This window comes from Thermobia domestica, chromosome 8 (genome assembly GCF_964235325.1).
Source record: "Thermobia domestica chromosome 8, izTheDome1.hap1.1, whole genome shotgun sequence".
Lineage (NCBI taxonomy): Eukaryota > Metazoa > Arthropoda > Insecta > Zygentoma > Lepismatidae > Thermobia > Thermobia domestica.
Genome location: NC_137461.1, coordinates 188,501,946 through 188,519,049, shown reverse-complemented (window position 1 = coordinate 188,519,049; position 17,104 = coordinate 188,501,946). Strand labels below are relative to the sequence as shown.

Genomic DNA, 17,104 nt, shown 5'->3' with positions numbered 1-17,104 from the left:
GTTCTCAGACATCATCACTGTTTTGGAAAATAAAGAAGCTAATAAATTGTCTACACTTTATACTTATTTTTCTCTTAAATAGCGAAATATTTTATACAAAGTAGCGAAATATTTTTCTCTTAAAAACGGACTGTTATATAGAAATCAGAAACGTTCTCAATTAGGATTGCTATACTTACTTTGTATACCAAAATCTTTGCTAAGCAAATTGTTTGATGTGATTCATAATAACCCATTGGCACCCCATTCTGGATATACTAGGACCTACCAGTCAGCACTCAGAAAATATTATTTTCCTAACATGAAAGATTACATAGCAAAAAGGACATGCAATCTTTGCCAAAAACTCAAAACGTTACCAGCCAAGCTGGCGAGCCAATTGCTCCTTCATCCACCTACGCATATTGCTACTGCGTGGCAGTACGATTCAATTGGATGGGTGTCGGTCGAAGAAGGAAAATTCAAACACATACTAGTAGCTATTGAAATGGCCACACGATTTTGCGTAACCAAAATTGTAGACAACCTCACAGCCAAAGAAATTGAACAATTTCTTATATATATGAAATTATTCTTAAATACGGAGCTTTTTCGTACGTGTATTTAGATAGACACCCTGTACATAATACTAAGATACTGCAGAACCTAGTAAAGTTCTACAACTTTGAATTGAAATTTTGTCCGACATATGATCACAGAACTCTAGGTGTAGTGGAAACATTCCACAGAATCACACAGAACGCTGTTAAATTCTTTGTACAGGAAAATCAAAATCATTGGCCAAAACTAATTCCGTACATAACTTTTGCGATTAATACATTCGTACAAGCTGGAACTAAATATTCAAGTTTTTTCCTTACGCACGGATACGAACCTAAGACCATTTCTGATATTGCGCTAGCATCCACTCCGACGTTATGCGTTGACAAAGAACACTTGAATAAGATACGTGGAATTGTACAGGACAATCTAACTGCAAGTTATAATAAACACACAGGAAATATTATGACCTTAAACAGACTAATTTTGATAAGGGCCAGAAAGTACTTGTATTTTTCCCCAATCGTCAGATTGGAATACCAGAAATTTTCTCGTCTAGATTCGTTGGACCTCTAGAAATTATCGAAAGAGTAAATCCAAACCTTTGTAGGGTCAGATTTCCTGACTCATATCGTCAACCCATACAGGAGATTTCTGTAGACAGAATTAAATCATATTATGAAGATATAGACGACACTCAGCATGAGGACAAATTCTATTTTTTTCTACACAAGCGAAGACATTTAATCGAAAAAATGTATATAATAGCAAAGGCAGGACACCAGATACACGTTAGGCTCTGGAATATCTCATTTTTTAAAAATATTTCTCTTCTTTCAATTAGCAGCAAAAAGAAAAGAACAAGATAACGAAGTAAACGCATCTAAATTATTTAACTCAATTGGAAAAGAACATTGAGTAGCATAAAAACATTTTAATCATTCTCACTTCTTAAATGAAAAAAGAGAAAAAGTAAAATACTCACCTAGGAAGAGGAAACACGAAGACAAGTATTCAAACGGATAAAAACACTTTTAATTGCGATACAAATGTATCTTCTCTGTTTTACAAAAAGTTGACTCATTTATTCTGCAACTAAATGGAAGAATGCTGAAATTGCATTTACGCATTTAAAAGGCAACTGATCTTTACAAGGACAACTAACCTATAATTCTACATTTCCATCGATATTTTTTTCTTTTTCCACTGTGAATTACATATTGTGACCAACGTTATGCAACATAAATATTATACAGGATGTTCCAAAAATCATGATCACTGTTACATTATACAGGATGTCCAGGAATTCAGGACCATCATTATCATCATCATTGGCATTAAAACTTGGAATATATTATTGAAATATAAATCTTTAGTGCAAATAATTTAGAAACTTTACAACTTATACAGGGTGACCAAGAAATCACGCACTTTGCATCACGAACTTTCCAATATAAATTATCCTTATATCTCTGTGATAATCGCGACTATTTTAGTATTTCCAACTCATATTATTTTACATACTATATCTCCGCCTTCGCTTGGTACCATAAACATCCAAAAGACCTCGTTTAGATATATCTCCTCCAATTCCCATGGACACGTTTAATACCATTCATACGACTAAAGAGCAACCGATTTTACACTCCAACAAGTGAACTAATATATGTATGTTAACGCTAAAGCTAAAAACAGCCTTACCTCGAGGGAAATGAAGTGACATATAAAATGCACCGATCCTGCCTATGATTAGGGAATAACTGTTAGTGCTTTCTTCCACTGCCTTAATAGTGCTCCGAAAGTGAATTTTTTCAGTGTTGCCAGTGTTATTAGTGTTTTTAGTAATTTTTGTGTGTGTGATCCCTCAGTGCTACCAATCCTCACAAGTAGAAAAATAACCCTTCGGCTTATTTTTAAACGGGGTGTAATGTCCCACGATATGTAGTGAATAAACAATTCTACACGTCAGTGTTTACAAACACCACCACGTGGTTTGGCAAGAAGATTCCACACCAGATGGATCTACAATCACCTGAAGATGACGGGCTTCTGGCCCCTCCCACGGAGCAGAAGACGACAAGGGAGCAACAGCGCCACCGCCACCCAAGGAAGCCTATAAATTGGCTGGACGACGGCAATTCTGTACCAGTTTTCTGGTGTCCCTCCTACTGTTTGCTACGGAACATTTGGAGTAACCTAACCCCAGGCTTCTAGTCTGCTACGGGACTACGCCTATCCTATCTCCTGGCTTAGCCTGCTACGGGACTCTGTCTGGGAATCCTAACCACAGCCACTTAGCCTGCTACGGGACTCTGTTGGCCACTTAACCCTCCTCTGCTTGCTACAGTGCATTGGATCCCTAACATGACTCTGCTTAGCCTGCTACGGGGCTCTGTAGAGATCCTGTCTGCGACCTTACGGTCAAAGACTATCTTTAACTAACCTTGTACACTAGAGAGATTATTTGTACAGTATTTTGTAAAATCTTTTATAGTGAAACTTTTATATTAAAAGCCGGTAGTGGGAGTCGATTCCGGACACTTTTTATTAACGCTCTACCTATACATATATGGGACAAAGTTTTACAATATACATAAATATAAGGTACTGAAATTCTATCAATTAGAAGAATCGTATCTCTCCTTCAGTTATCGGGAACTATTAATTTAAATTGTATAAGGATAATTTTAACATAATGAAACATCAGCATTGTTTATAGATTTAAAAAAATGAATTTCTTTTCCTCACAGCGGGAATGAAATTTAGCTTAAAATGATCTGTTTAGTGCTAATTTAAAAATAGAGAAACATTTCTTTAGCGTAACGTCCCATGACTATGCACCATGGCTAAAGGAAACGATGGTAATGAGATGGATGATAATGGTGGAATGAAGGAAATGAAAGAAAACGAAAGAACTCCAAAAAGCCCATGTTCAAAGTGTTTGTCCAGGGATAGAAGTAAGAAACAAATTATTGCATTTTTAATAAAGATTCATGGTTTTGAAGATTTTTCTTTTTTTCTGTGTTTATTTTGAATACCAATTGCAGTTACTTGCTGAAGGACTATATTGAAAATATTTTACCAAAGTCTTTATCTGATTTCGTGAAAAATATGTTTTTTAACAGATTAGCTTAAGGAAGAAAGAAAGAAAAAGTTTGATAACTTACTTTATGTGAAGCATAACTTATTAACTCCTATCAGTAAATAAAGTTATGGTTTAGATCCCAATACTGGCATTGCAAATAAATGTGATTTTACTTTATTCTTTTAAATCTTCAAATCTTTTGAAAACAAACACCAAATTCCTTTCAACCTCCTGTGCAAAAGATGGGTAGAATGTATCAGATGTTATTAGAAAACGGCAATGCTATCAACTATCCTTGCTTTTACTCTGCTAATTTCATGGTCTTCTAATAAATTACTCCTTAGCTTTTGCTTCAAAAAAGATAACTAGACAAATACATGTTTTAGGAACACTCGAACATTTCTTATATTTCATCTACAGTTAGATATTTGTGGCAACTTCTTAAATCTTCATCAAGCTAAATTCTCCCAATTAAATACGAGTTTTTTACAACCTGCGTTACGCCAGCAGGGAAGAACCATGTGAGATGCCGAAACGCGGATAAGACAGATCTGTTCATTGAAGATCTCACATCCTTTATACCAAGACACAGACTCTGTTACGCAGTCATTGTGAAGTAGCAAGCGTGAAAACGTATTGAGTGGAATCGAAACACTCGCCAAGTTCGAACTATTTGGTGTAATTCTATTTCTTCAGGCGGAGGGGCGTATAATACAACTGCAATTCATCATCGACCGATTAAGGATTACGACAGGAACTTTATAAGTGATTGCTTTGTGAGTAGGTGCTACTGATAGTTTAAAGGAAGACTAACCTACGTCCACGACGAGAAATGATAAGGGTTGAAATCTGTAGCGGAAGACGATCTTATAAACGCGTGAAGCATGTGGTTTGTTAAAGGGGTAGAGCATGGTTTCTGAACTGTCTGATCTTGAACATCCACGGAACTCAATAGCTGCTTGGAGAAATCGAATTAGGTTAATAGTTCACACTTGTTGGGCGGTTCGAATGCTTTCAGGTTCACTACTCCACAAAGATAAAACGGAAGATCTCTCTTTTGGTGCGGGGGTTGTGCGACCTCGAATAAACAGATTTGACTATTAGACTTTCATCATCTTACGTGGTTCTTATCTGGTAATTTAACGAAGGTTGAAAAAAAATACCCTTACAAAAACTTATTATTTACTTTTTTATTAATTATTTTTTTAAGTCTTATAACATGAAACGTTATTGAAAATAGTCGTTTCAGTAGTTTTTAAAACTTTTATATCTGAACAGCCGAAATGTTACTGAATGTTTTCGAAGAAGTTGTGTCAAATAACGAATAATCAATAGTATTGCTTACACATTGTTATTATGTGGAAATGTTACAATATATCGATGTGTGTATGTTCCTCTGTTGCAGGTAAAACAGAGTTAGAGCTTCCAGAAACTAGGAAACGAATGGGAGAGAAAGCTAGCTACGTTGACATATATCCATTTCTGTGGAAAGAGTTCAGGAAAAATGGTTACGTTACAGGTAAGGTGTAATTGTGAGAAAATTTGGAATTCCAATACGGAACGTGTTACTCGAGACAGTGAATGGTAGCAACATTCCGTTGCGCGATTATATGGTTAGTTGTTAACTAGTAAATGTTCCTACCTGTCATTGCAAGTGATAATTGATGAGTCCGTTGGATTCCGTAACGTCCATTGTGTCTTACAGTGGAAACAGAGAACGTCTGTTTCTGGAGGGCTTTCTCTTCCTGTCTGAATTTTGTTGATAAGCTATTGAACCTTTAAAGCTAATGTCATAGTGACTTTACTGTGTTTCTGTTCATAACTATCAGGTAAGTGCTTTTGCTTGTCATGTGCTTATGCTAGGACTTCTTTGTTTTAAGTATATCCCACCCGAATCAGTTGACCTGGGAAGAACATTTCAAGAATTGAAACTAAAAATGAGTTGTATTTTCATTAAGTTTATTACTAACTTCATTGACTTAGCAACAATACTGCACCTAGTAATATTTCAACGAGTGTCCTAGTTGTCAAACACTGTTTTTTCACGATTAGAAATCCATCACATTTAATGTGTTTTTGCTGAATATCTTCAGAAAGTAAGAAATAATTTCAGCACAGTCTCAAATAGTCTTCGATTATTTTTTTCTTTCTTTTTATTTGTATCATGTTTCTAACATTGTAAAATGTTTCCCATAAGGCATGACTAGACTGGTAGTGCCGAGTTTCTAAATAGTAGTTTCCTGTTGAAAGTAATACTAATGAGCCTTCAAGGATGCATTTGTTCTGCCGTGATTTTAATATTTGTTACTATAATTTCAGAACATTATACATGTAATTCCAAACAGATGTCTTAATCTTTCAGTAACACTACGTACTGTACTCAAATGAAATTCCGTGGTCATCATCATCATCTTATAACATCCATTTCCCATCTTGTTCACTCACTCCTGGTTATATGTAAAGGCGCACTGAAGTTTGTACTTGGGTGACTACCACCTCTTTGCTGTCTTTCAACTGTACTGATACATAATATACATACGTGAAATAAAAGTAACTTTTTTTAAAGCAATGGAACCGAAAGATTCTCGACATCTTTCTGTCTTCATAAGTAATAACTTGTATCGTAATTATTTTTCGGAAGTATGGTATAGACTGTAATTGGATATAATTAAATATTGGAATGTTCGACTGGTCCAGAGAACGGGTGGATTCAGAGGTTTTTTCCATATTTTCACTCTTATATTATGTGTTTCCACAAGACTTAATATAGTAAAAGATTTAGTATAGTAAGTCACATTTTTCCTGTCTTTGTTTTCATGCATGTATGTAATTCATTTCATGATATAATAATAATAATAATAATAATAATAATAATAATAATAATAATAATAATAATAATAATAATAATAATTATTATTATTATTATTATTATTATTATTATTATTATTATTATTATTATTATTATTATTAATATTATTATTATTATTATTATTATTATTATTACCGTAACTTCAGGAGTTCCTCAAGCCAGTGTTCTGAGTCCACTTCTATTCCTATTATACATGGACGATCTGCTTTCTTTGTTCATAAACAGTTTTACCAATATTCTTCTATTCGCTGATGACTGCAAACTCTACAGACAAGTTCAATCCGAGTACGATGCGCTTGCTCTTCAACATAATGCTTCAATTCTTCTCAACTGGTGTAACTCGTGAAAACTTAGCTTAAACATCGAAAAATGTGTTTCTCTTACGATTTCTCTAAAAAAGGAACCTATAAGTTGGTGTTATCATTAACAGTAAGCTTACTTTTGCGGATCATATAAGCACAATGTCTTGTACTGCTATAAGAAAACTGTGATTCCTTTATCGCTTCACTGACTTAAAAAAATCCTAATTCCTTAAGCTTGTTCTATAAGTCATATGTTGCTCCCACTATTGAGTACTGTTCTCCTATCTGGTCTATGACCTACCCTACTCATTTAAAAAAATTAAATTCCGTAATTGATTTCTTTTTAGCTATTGTATCCTTCCGAGTACCTCACCTCCGAACACTTCCAAAAAATAACGTTTTAAAATCCCTCAATATCAAACCTCCCCTAGTGAGAAACAAAATTTCTGACCTAATATTTTTGCAAAAAATTGTAATTGGCCACATATCATGTGAACAGTTGTTAAGTCAGATCAATTCTCGCGTACCCACTAGAACAACACGGTCTAGTGATCTCTTTTACACTCGAGCGGCGAGAGTTAATATTGTCCAAAGGTCCCTTCTAAACCGAATTGTCAGTACCTATAATCAGTTACCAGAAACTGTAGACGTTTTTTCAAGTGAGTATACTTTCAGATCATCTATAAATAAGCTATTTTTGTAATGTCGCTGTTGTGTTATACCATCTTGACCTCGAATTGTTATTAAATTGTTATGTTATCAAATTGTTAAAATGTTTCAGTGTAAAATGGTCTAATGCTGTATCTGAAACCTGTTATAAATATAATAATAATAATAATAATAATAATAATAATAATAATAATAATAATAATAATAATAATAATAATAATAATAATAATAAGTAGTAGTAGTAGTAGTAGTAGTAGTAGTAGTAGTAGTAGTAGTAGTAGTAGTAGTAGTAGTAGTAGTAGTAGTAGTAGTAGTAGTAGTAGTAGTAGTAGTAGTAGTAGTAGTAGTAGTAGTAGTAGTAGTAGTAGTAGTAGTAGTAGTAGTAGTAGTAGTAGTAGTAGTAGTAGTAGTAGTAGTAGTAGTAGTAGTAGTAGTAGTAGTAGTAGTAGTAGTAGTAGTAGTAGTAGTAGTAGTAGTAGTAGTAGTAGTAGTAGTAGTAGTAGTAGTAGTAGTAGTCGTCGTCGTCGTCGTCGGCGTCGTCGTCATCGTCATCGTCGTCGTCGTCCTTAAATCAGTGATATTACACGCTACGACTGGCTGTAGCTATCCAGACGTCTTTCCCTTAGGTGATTTACATCCAGAACATGAGTTATTGACGTCAGTTTTCCTGATGCTCTAGATTAAAATTCACTTTTGATTCGAGTAGCTTTTAATTTATCTTACTATAATGAATAAGCATTGAAGATTCTATAACCCCATCGGAAATTGGACACAGAACCACACTCATTAACTTTCCAGCTACATGGTAATTGTCGGAAGTTTTATAGAACGGCTGTGCCCGTCTGTCCGTCCGTCTGTTGGCAGTATCAACAAGAATGGCAACATATATCAAGAAGGGGTTTTCTGCAATCGATTCCGCGTCTCAAGAATAGTTTCCATCTCCTTCGTTAACCCCCTATTCAAAACTTATGTGATTTCAACCATTTCCGGTTTCAACGTTCAACGCCATGGAACAAAAACGGTAATAGATAGCGAAAATGGATTTTTGGAATTCACTTATCGTCCAGCATACCATCATCACCTATAATACTCGATCAGAATCGGAAATGGTTGAAATTTACTAATACTTCGATATTGATTTTAATATTTATTTTCATAAAACAATAGAACAAAGGCGTAAGATATATCAAGAAGGGGTTTCTTGTAATCGATTCAGCATCTCACAAAGAGATTCCGTCTCCTTCGTTAACCCTCTATGCAAACCAGAATTATTAGAATTAAACCGATTCAGGTTTCAACATTAATCACCATAGAACCAAAACGGTAATAGATACCCACAAGAGATTTTTTGTAATCGATTCAGCATCTAAAGATAATATACCGTTACCATCAGTAACCCTCTGTCAAAATCCGAAGTGATTTGAATTTACTGATGCTTCCGGTTCATATAAGTTACTGATTTCTATAGAGCAAAAGTTACAATAGATATCGAGAAGCGATATTTTAAAATCCATTTAGCGTTTGAAGACCAGATCAGAAGTGGTAGAGATCAACCGTTTCCAGTTTAAGGTAGATAGCTATAGAACTAAAACGATAATAAGATAGTAACAAGCAGTTTTATTGCAATTGGTTGAGGATCTGAAGACATCATACCATCACCACCTGTAGCACTATCAGAATCGGAAGTGGTTGCAGTTTACTAGACTTTCAGCTTCAATATTGATTTCCACAGAGCAAGAACAATAAGAAATGTCGGTGAGTGGTTTTTCGCAATCGATTCAGAATGCCAAGAATAGGTTTTATCTCCTCCTTTAACTCTCTGTTCTTGGTTTCAACGTTGATCGCTATAGATCAAGAACAATAATAAGTTGCGACGGCAGTTTCTTGTAATCAATACAGCGTCCCAAGGATCTGTTCCATATCTTCTGTTGACACTATCAAATTCGGAAATGGTTGAAATTTTTAGTACCTCCGGTTTCAGTAATGATAATGATAGAACTAAAACAGCAAAATACATCGAGAGCGGTTTTCTGAAATCGATTGAGCGTCCCAAGAATATATTCTATTTCTTTCAAACTCTCAATGCAGATCGGAAGGGGAAGAAATCAACCGTTTCCAAGTGGAAGATTGATAGCCATAGAACAAAACCGGTAATAGATAGTGACAATCGTTTTATTATAATTAATTCAGCATCTCAAGACAGCTTACTATCACCATCCATAACACTATCAAAACCGAAAAGGGGTTAAATTTACTGGTATTTTAGTTGCAATAATGAGATAATCATAGAGCAAAAACAGTAAGAGGCATGGAATTGATTCAGCATCACAAGAGTATATTCCACCTTCATTAACCCTCTGTAAGTTTCTGGTTTGAACGTTAATAGTAATAGGACAGAAATGGTAATAGATAGCAATTTTTGAAATAGACTCAAGAAAGGATACCATCTAGACCCGTATTACTCTACTAAAACTACTAGTACTTCCGATATCAACATTGATTTCAATACAACAAAAATGGTACTAGATAGTGAGAAGCGGTTTTTCGGAATCAGTTCAGCGTGTCATGGAATTATACCATCTGCACATGTATTACTCTACTAAAAACTTTATAGTAGTTTCGTTTTAATGCTGATCGCCATGGAACAAAAATGGTAACACATATCGACAAGTGGTTTATTGGAATCGATTCAATCAGTAATTGTAAGACATAGTAGGAAAATATTTTTGCTATGGATTCAACGTCAGATTAACAAGTTTCATCTCTCAGTATTTCTCTGTCGCATTCAGAAGTTACAGATCTGTTTTAATATTGAATATCACATAGTTTGAAAGTTTACCATAGGAACTGTGAAACGAAACTTATTATTAGAGCCCGGATGTATAAACAATGTCAAACAATAAAACAAGCATATCAATATGCGCGATAAAGTGAAAAAAATAAGCAGAAACAAATATACGAAAATCAAATGAAATATTTGTTTTGTTGAAATCCTACCTTCTTCGAGGCTGACAGTATATAAGGATGGTTATCCTGAGATTTTCTTCTGTGAAGCTCCTACGTCTCTTTCTCTTTCTGAAAAATGATTTGTACACTGAAAATGTTCTTCCTACATCACACAACGTCACAGGGGCATGTGAGAAGCAAAACAGTTCTTTTTCAGTGAAGTTTTCAATATGTGTTTCTTCACCGGAAAGCTTTCTCGAAAATTTATACAGTAGAGTTCATTCCGTATTTGTCTTCGAAAATTCTACCTGCAGCAACACAATGTAAGCAAATTCATTACAACCGATTATCATAATTGACGCACATCGTTACGGAATATGCTCGAGTGTTTTATAACCAGAAGCCCTTAATAATACCTGAGTAAGCTAGAAGAATGCAATTTTAGCAATACCATCAGTCTCTGAAGATAATATTACTAAATTTTCTTTTATCATAGTAAGTGAATGTTATAAGGAATTATTTCGAGCTTCCAATGTTTTATAAAACCGAGTAGTTTGGAAAAGTGGCTATTGATGTACTTCGGCAAATCTGGAATCAGCAATAATAACCGCAATGTATTAGTGTCTCTCCATGTAACTGTACGTAAAAAAACATTTTAGAAGGATATGAATTAGGCCAGAGAGTACATCCAAATTCAAGACGTACAAGAGAGCAGTGTCTGGGGAGATCGAATATCAAATCAATCCTTCAACGGACTCCATTATACCAATGCAAAAAGAATAGCTTTAGCATATTTGTTAATTGAATGAATGAAAAATCACACCTGGAGTGCCAAATTCACTGAGGCCTTATTTGATGGACTGTGGCTCCCCCATCCCTAGTTTGGGATATAGTGAAACTGTTGATATTTAACAATTTATTTGGGAATGAAAACCCTTGTCACTTTAAAACGAACACGAAACAATGAATCTTTCTGATCGTGTGAATTTGCCGCGAAGAAAGACAGGAGCGTCTGTTGCGATTTCCTTGTAGGGTAAGCTATTTGATCGAACCATTCTTGAAAAATAAATTAATCGCATTTTTACAATTTTGAGCCATTTCTCATGAATCAATGAGAGTTGAAGTTTGAAACGTGAGGGATTAATGTATCTTGGGGGTACCCACACACCACCCACTTGTCGTTCCAAGATTCATCTGGGGCCATTTCACTATACTTAAACACCCACGCCCTTAGTTTAGTACCATTGTTTTATGGTACTTGTTAGGACGTTTGTCTTCAAACTGTCAAATACAAATCACAGTAAATCGTGTAATCTGTTGTCACAAAAAAGTACACCATACTATTTTCCGATCGGTATAAGGAAGAGATACCATATTATTTTTCGGTCGGTATGGTAAAATACTATTTTTCCATACTGTTTAACCGTAAATTATTAATTATATCTAAACTTTGTTATTTTTAAATGATTGAAGCGAGGTAATCTCACGATGATGTTTTAAAAGCTGGTCATTGGGAAGGGGGGGGGGGGGCAGAAAATCATTTGAGGGGCCTGGCCCAGATGCCTCTCCCCCGTGACTATACCCCTGATATCATGTAACTTTTAGCGAGCTGTGATTCGCGACACAGGCTGTGTGAGGTGTTGCTTGGGTTTTTCCGCCATTTGCACCTGTCACACGACGTTCTGAGCAACAATCTGCTTAAATGCTCAGTGGGACTTGAAGTGAAGGATTTCTTGCGACTACTGTTCCTCTTCGCCGATGTGATTTTGCAGTACGTTTTGTAAGACGTCATCGCCTTGGGCACTGTTCCTCGCGGCAAACCCTACGTACTTACCCAGAACTGTAGTATTCAGCGAACTCGCACCACGTAACCGAGGTCCAACGATTTGCTTTCATTGAGTATCAGAGATTCACCAGTTTACACTACCACCCTCTGTTCACTTCACTGCACACTGTCGTCCCACTGCTCCTCATGTAGTATGAAATTTGCCTTAACACACCATCACGGCCCGGTACAGTGATCACCGCCTGACAACGTCAACCCAGACGGTTGACGTGTTTCTAACTCCAGGGTATATAATGTGTGTGTGTGTGTGTATTTTTGAAACCATACCATTCTCTTGTGTATGCTTTGAATACAGTTCGATTTTGTTTTTGGAATATTTTTATTTAATATTTGATAACTGGCTTTTTAGCATTTTTTCGGGAGCAATTCTGGTTTCATTGTTTATGATAGAGATACAAGGTAACTAAAAAGTTGTTGCCGTTCTTGACGTTCCATTACTCATACACTCACAGAGAGGAAACGAAATGACGCACGTGCTGTCAAGCAATCGGATGTTAGTCTGACCATCGACCTTCAGTAGTACAGGCACGTTGCGCACATACAGCAGTCATAGCTCTTCCAGTATCACAAGAGAAATGAAGGTATCGAAGCAGCTTGTTTCCGTGTGTTTGATGTATGACTTTAAAGGGACCTTTCAGCTGCCGCATGTGCCAGGCATTGGTTCCAGAAATTCAGTTCGTGAAATATAAGCCTTTTGGATGAACCTCGCAGTGGACGACTACATATGTCGGATTAGTAGACCTTGAAAGCGGCCATTGAGGAAGGCAATGGTCTAACATGTGATGAACTTGCAGAAAGTTTTCATCTTTCCGCTGAAACAGTCAGACTGCACCAGCATGGGATAGGGAAGTTATACAAGTTAAGCAAGTGGGTACCACACACATAGTCGGCAGCCAACAAAGAACGAGTAACAGCCTGTTTGTCTTTGCTCACTCGATACTTGAACACACCCATCTTTGATCGCTTGCTAACTGGTGACGGAAAGTGGGTCCTCTATGACACTCCAAAGCGTACCAGACATTGGTTGTCGCCATGTGACCCTGTTCCTCACACCTCAAGACCACCTCTACAACAATAAAAGATTATGCTCTCTGTACGGTGGAATTGTCGGCGGATGGTGCATTACGAGCTCCTTCCACCTGATCACACCATCACTGCTCACCTCCAATCGTAGTAGTTCCAAAGAGTGTACCGTGCATTGCGGCATTGGTGAATCGCAACGATGTGCTCTTTTTGCATGAGGATGCAAAGTCACATTTGGCAAAGAAGATCTGGAAAACCCTTCAGCAAATAAGCTGGCAGACAATGTGCCATGTACCATATTCACCGGACCTTGCACCATCATATTACCACCTGTTTCATTCCCTCAACAACCATCTCCGTGGGAGATCCTTCGCAAATGAGGGAGACCTGCAAAACGCACTCACGGACTTCTTTGCATCCACAATCGCAGAGTTTTGTCACCAGGGTATTGTACCGCTGCAGGAATGTTGGCGAAAGGTGTTAGATATTGATGGAGATAACTTCGAAACCTAAAGGTACGTACCGTCCACTGTATTGCTCTTTGTTTACATTGCTCCAGAACAGCAAGAACCTTTTTTGTTATCTTGTATATGTGGTAACTTTTGTTGACATTTAAATGTTCTTTGCTGATTCAACATATAATATAAAGCTTTGCTCTTCTATTATGAACTGATGTGTATATACTATAGTGCCGAAGTGCAACTCCGGAGTCGAAGTTATTGTGTAAAATAGTGTAGGCGACGTTCGTTAGATGATTTGCAGTTGTCACAAAGTACGTCCATTATGCAAACGAAGAATATATGAGCGAATTCTGTAGTTTGTTTTGGAATCCACACTAAAAACGTTCTCATTTGGAATTGAGTCTCGTATAGTTCGCATCAAATGCAGAAATAATGAAGAAGAGATGGGTATCGTTCAAGAGGCGTCAATTAAAGCTACAGTAGTATGTGGTCAAAATGTACCTTTATTTTCCTACTTATTCGAAAATATGCAATTTTAACGAATGTAACGGTAGTTATTTGCACTCTTGCTTTCATCTTAAGTTGAACTTTAAATGTTACAATTAGAATATTTGTTAAACAAAGGACTTCTGTTTTTAAAGTTGCCTTTAGTTTCACTGTAATCGCCTAATTATGATTTTACGACCTTAAATTGATTAATGACTTGAAATGCTACATATCGGGTGTGACACGGGAATCTGATGAGTTTTCACCCAGCTCAAACCGTTTTTAGGAAAATGGCGCAGGACTCTGTAACCACGTCTTACAAAGGAGTGTGTCATTGAATACTATTGTTCATTTCTTTTTTAAATCATATCTGCGAAGTGAGAGCCTTTGCTGCGATCACATTTCTGAAGACAGTTTCAAAAGTTGTATATAATATGCGTGGAATTGCCTGAGTTATCCCAGATGGTGTATTTCAGATGGCTTTCTTCGAAGTGTGGATGTATGTCGGACAGGTTTTGGAAACCTCACTTCTAATGTAACTTCAGACGAAAAGATAGTATGCGTTGAAATCTGGGGATTGTGAGGGCCATTCAATGACTTCGCGATGTGAGATCACCTTGTTCGGGAGCATGTTGTGAAGTAGGGTCATAGATTGGATAGACGCATGGGCTGTGACCCCATCCTAAGGATACCTGATTGTGTGGAAAGCATAACCACATTGACGCAATTTATTTTCCATAGACGTGGTCAACATGTTGTGTGTAACTCTGAATTCACTGTCAGAAGAGTATTCTGACCGTCTTGAAAAACCAAGGACCAATAACACCAGACATAAACACCAAACCACTCAATAATCTCTAAATTTGGCAGAAACCTTTCCTGTAGCTGGCGAAGATTTTGTTCTGCCTAGAAGCAGCACTTCTATGTATTCACGTTACCATGCAGAAAAAAATGCTTCGAGTGTAACAAGAAGATCACTTAATACAATTGTCATGAGTGTTACTAACGTATACGTAGGTTTTTCTGCGTGTCTTGTCGGTAGCACTTAACATTTGTCGCACAATAAATTTGTAACTGTCACACGTCATGGCGCATCCTCAGGTTGGGAATCAAGGAGAAACTTTTATATACAAGTGTGGAGGTTAGCTACAAATATGAATAAGCAGACCTGGACAGATGACAAGGGGTTGTCTTTTCCAGTTGGCGCTTTGGCTTTTATCATTGTTCTGTAAGAAAGGTACTTGTTCAGAAACACCCACTGAAGCATTAGGGGGGAAAAAAGGCAAGACCTCAGTAATGTAAAATAGACATGTAATTTGGAACATGGAATATAAGAACTATTTCTAGAACAGGAGCATTAAAATCCATAACAAGCAAGTTAGAGAAATACAGGATGCACCTGATGTAAGTTCAGTAAGTTAGATAGGAAGGAAAGGGCGCATTGCAGGATGGAAATAAAAATCACCAACTAGGAAAATGATATTTTGTTCACAAACGAAAATCAGAAACTCGATATTTTGGAATTATTGATGATATACCTTTCTTGATTATTGAAAAGAATTGGTGGGCGACATGGTTGTTCTAAATATACGTTTCAACGGAAGGTAAGGATGACGACATAAAGGACAAATTTTACGAAGAAGTTTACGTGTATTTGGGCAACTCTCGCGATACTATATGAACATTCTATTAGGGATATCCAATGAGAAGGTAGAACGAGAGGATATTTTCAAATAGTTTACAGAAAATGAAGTGTTTTTAAGGTATACTCTTGAATTAAGATTCAAAACTTTTTCCAGGAACAATACGAATTCCCATATGAATATACTTGGACCTCACCAAAATTGATCAAAAACAAAACAAAAAAAAAAAAAAATTATGATTTAGTAGGTAGAAGACAGTCTAGCAGAATTCATATTCGGTCGTTCAGAAGAACTGTATGGTATGCTGACCAATACCTGGTAGCAGTAAATTATAAGAGAAAAAGAGAGATAATCATTGAAAAAAGGGAATATCAGCATCTGAAAATGAAGAGGTTTAGTTTAAAGAAATGAGAGGAAGGTCAGGCAAAGGAGATGAATACAAAATTGAAGTGTCGAATAGATTCTTGGTGTAGAATACGACAAAATGCATAACAACAAACTAGTTTGACCGGGAAAGCTCTAAACTACCAGACAAGACAAAAGATAAAACAGTGTTGGCTACAAAATTCGAAAGATAGAACCGAAACTTTTGTTGACGGGAAGCTTAGAAAAAATAAAAATAAAAATAAAAAAACTAAAAAAAAAAAAAAAAAAAAACTTGAGAGCTAAAGTTATTGAACTTGAAAATAAGAGCAAAAACAAAAATATCCGGGACATGTATAAGGGAATCAACGAATTTGAAATAGGATATGTGCTTTGTGCCTAGATATTAAAGAAAGAAAACGGAACAGCTTTCAGGAATACGGATTGTATTTTTATAGTATTTATTTGACCGTTTGCTGTACATACAGCCAAAAAATAATGTTTCTAGAAAAAATTAAATGCATACAGCAGAACCGTATATTCCAGAGTCTAACCGAACAGAAATAGAAATTCCTGGAAAGAAACAGAAATGTCCGGGTGTAAACAAAATTTTCCACTGAGTTAATTTGAATTATAGTGGGGGGAAATGTGGAACGAGATATGAGAGCTGCTGGGAAAGTTTCTGCAAACTACGAGTAACCATGGGACTAGTGTTTCGCTCTTATAAAATTCAGATGAATAGAATCTGTGTTTAAATTATCTCTGATTGCTTGTTTAAATTGATTCGTTTATTTTTGACAGCAGATTGAAGATGTAGTTTTGTGTGAGAAATATATATTTTTTTTTTTTGCGAACACTTTTGAGCAGTGAC

The 17,104-nt window shown here is 36.1% G+C and overlaps 1 protein-coding gene across 7 annotated transcripts in view; it reads left to right on the top strand.

Moving 5' to 3' along the window:
- The window catches only part of LOC145693379 (uncharacterized), a 376,924-nt gene that overhangs the window by 187,770 nt on the left and 172,050 nt on the right, over positions 1 to 17,104 (top strand). For all 7 annotated transcript variants that reach the window (XM_081769325.1, XM_081769321.1, XM_081769322.1 and 4 more), the window contains one exon: positions 5,031 to 5,144. In XM_081769325.1, the coding sequence (XP_081625451.1) occupies positions 5,031 to 5,144 (114 nt within the window). The remainder of the gene's footprint in view (positions 1 to 5,030; positions 5,145 to 17,104) is intronic.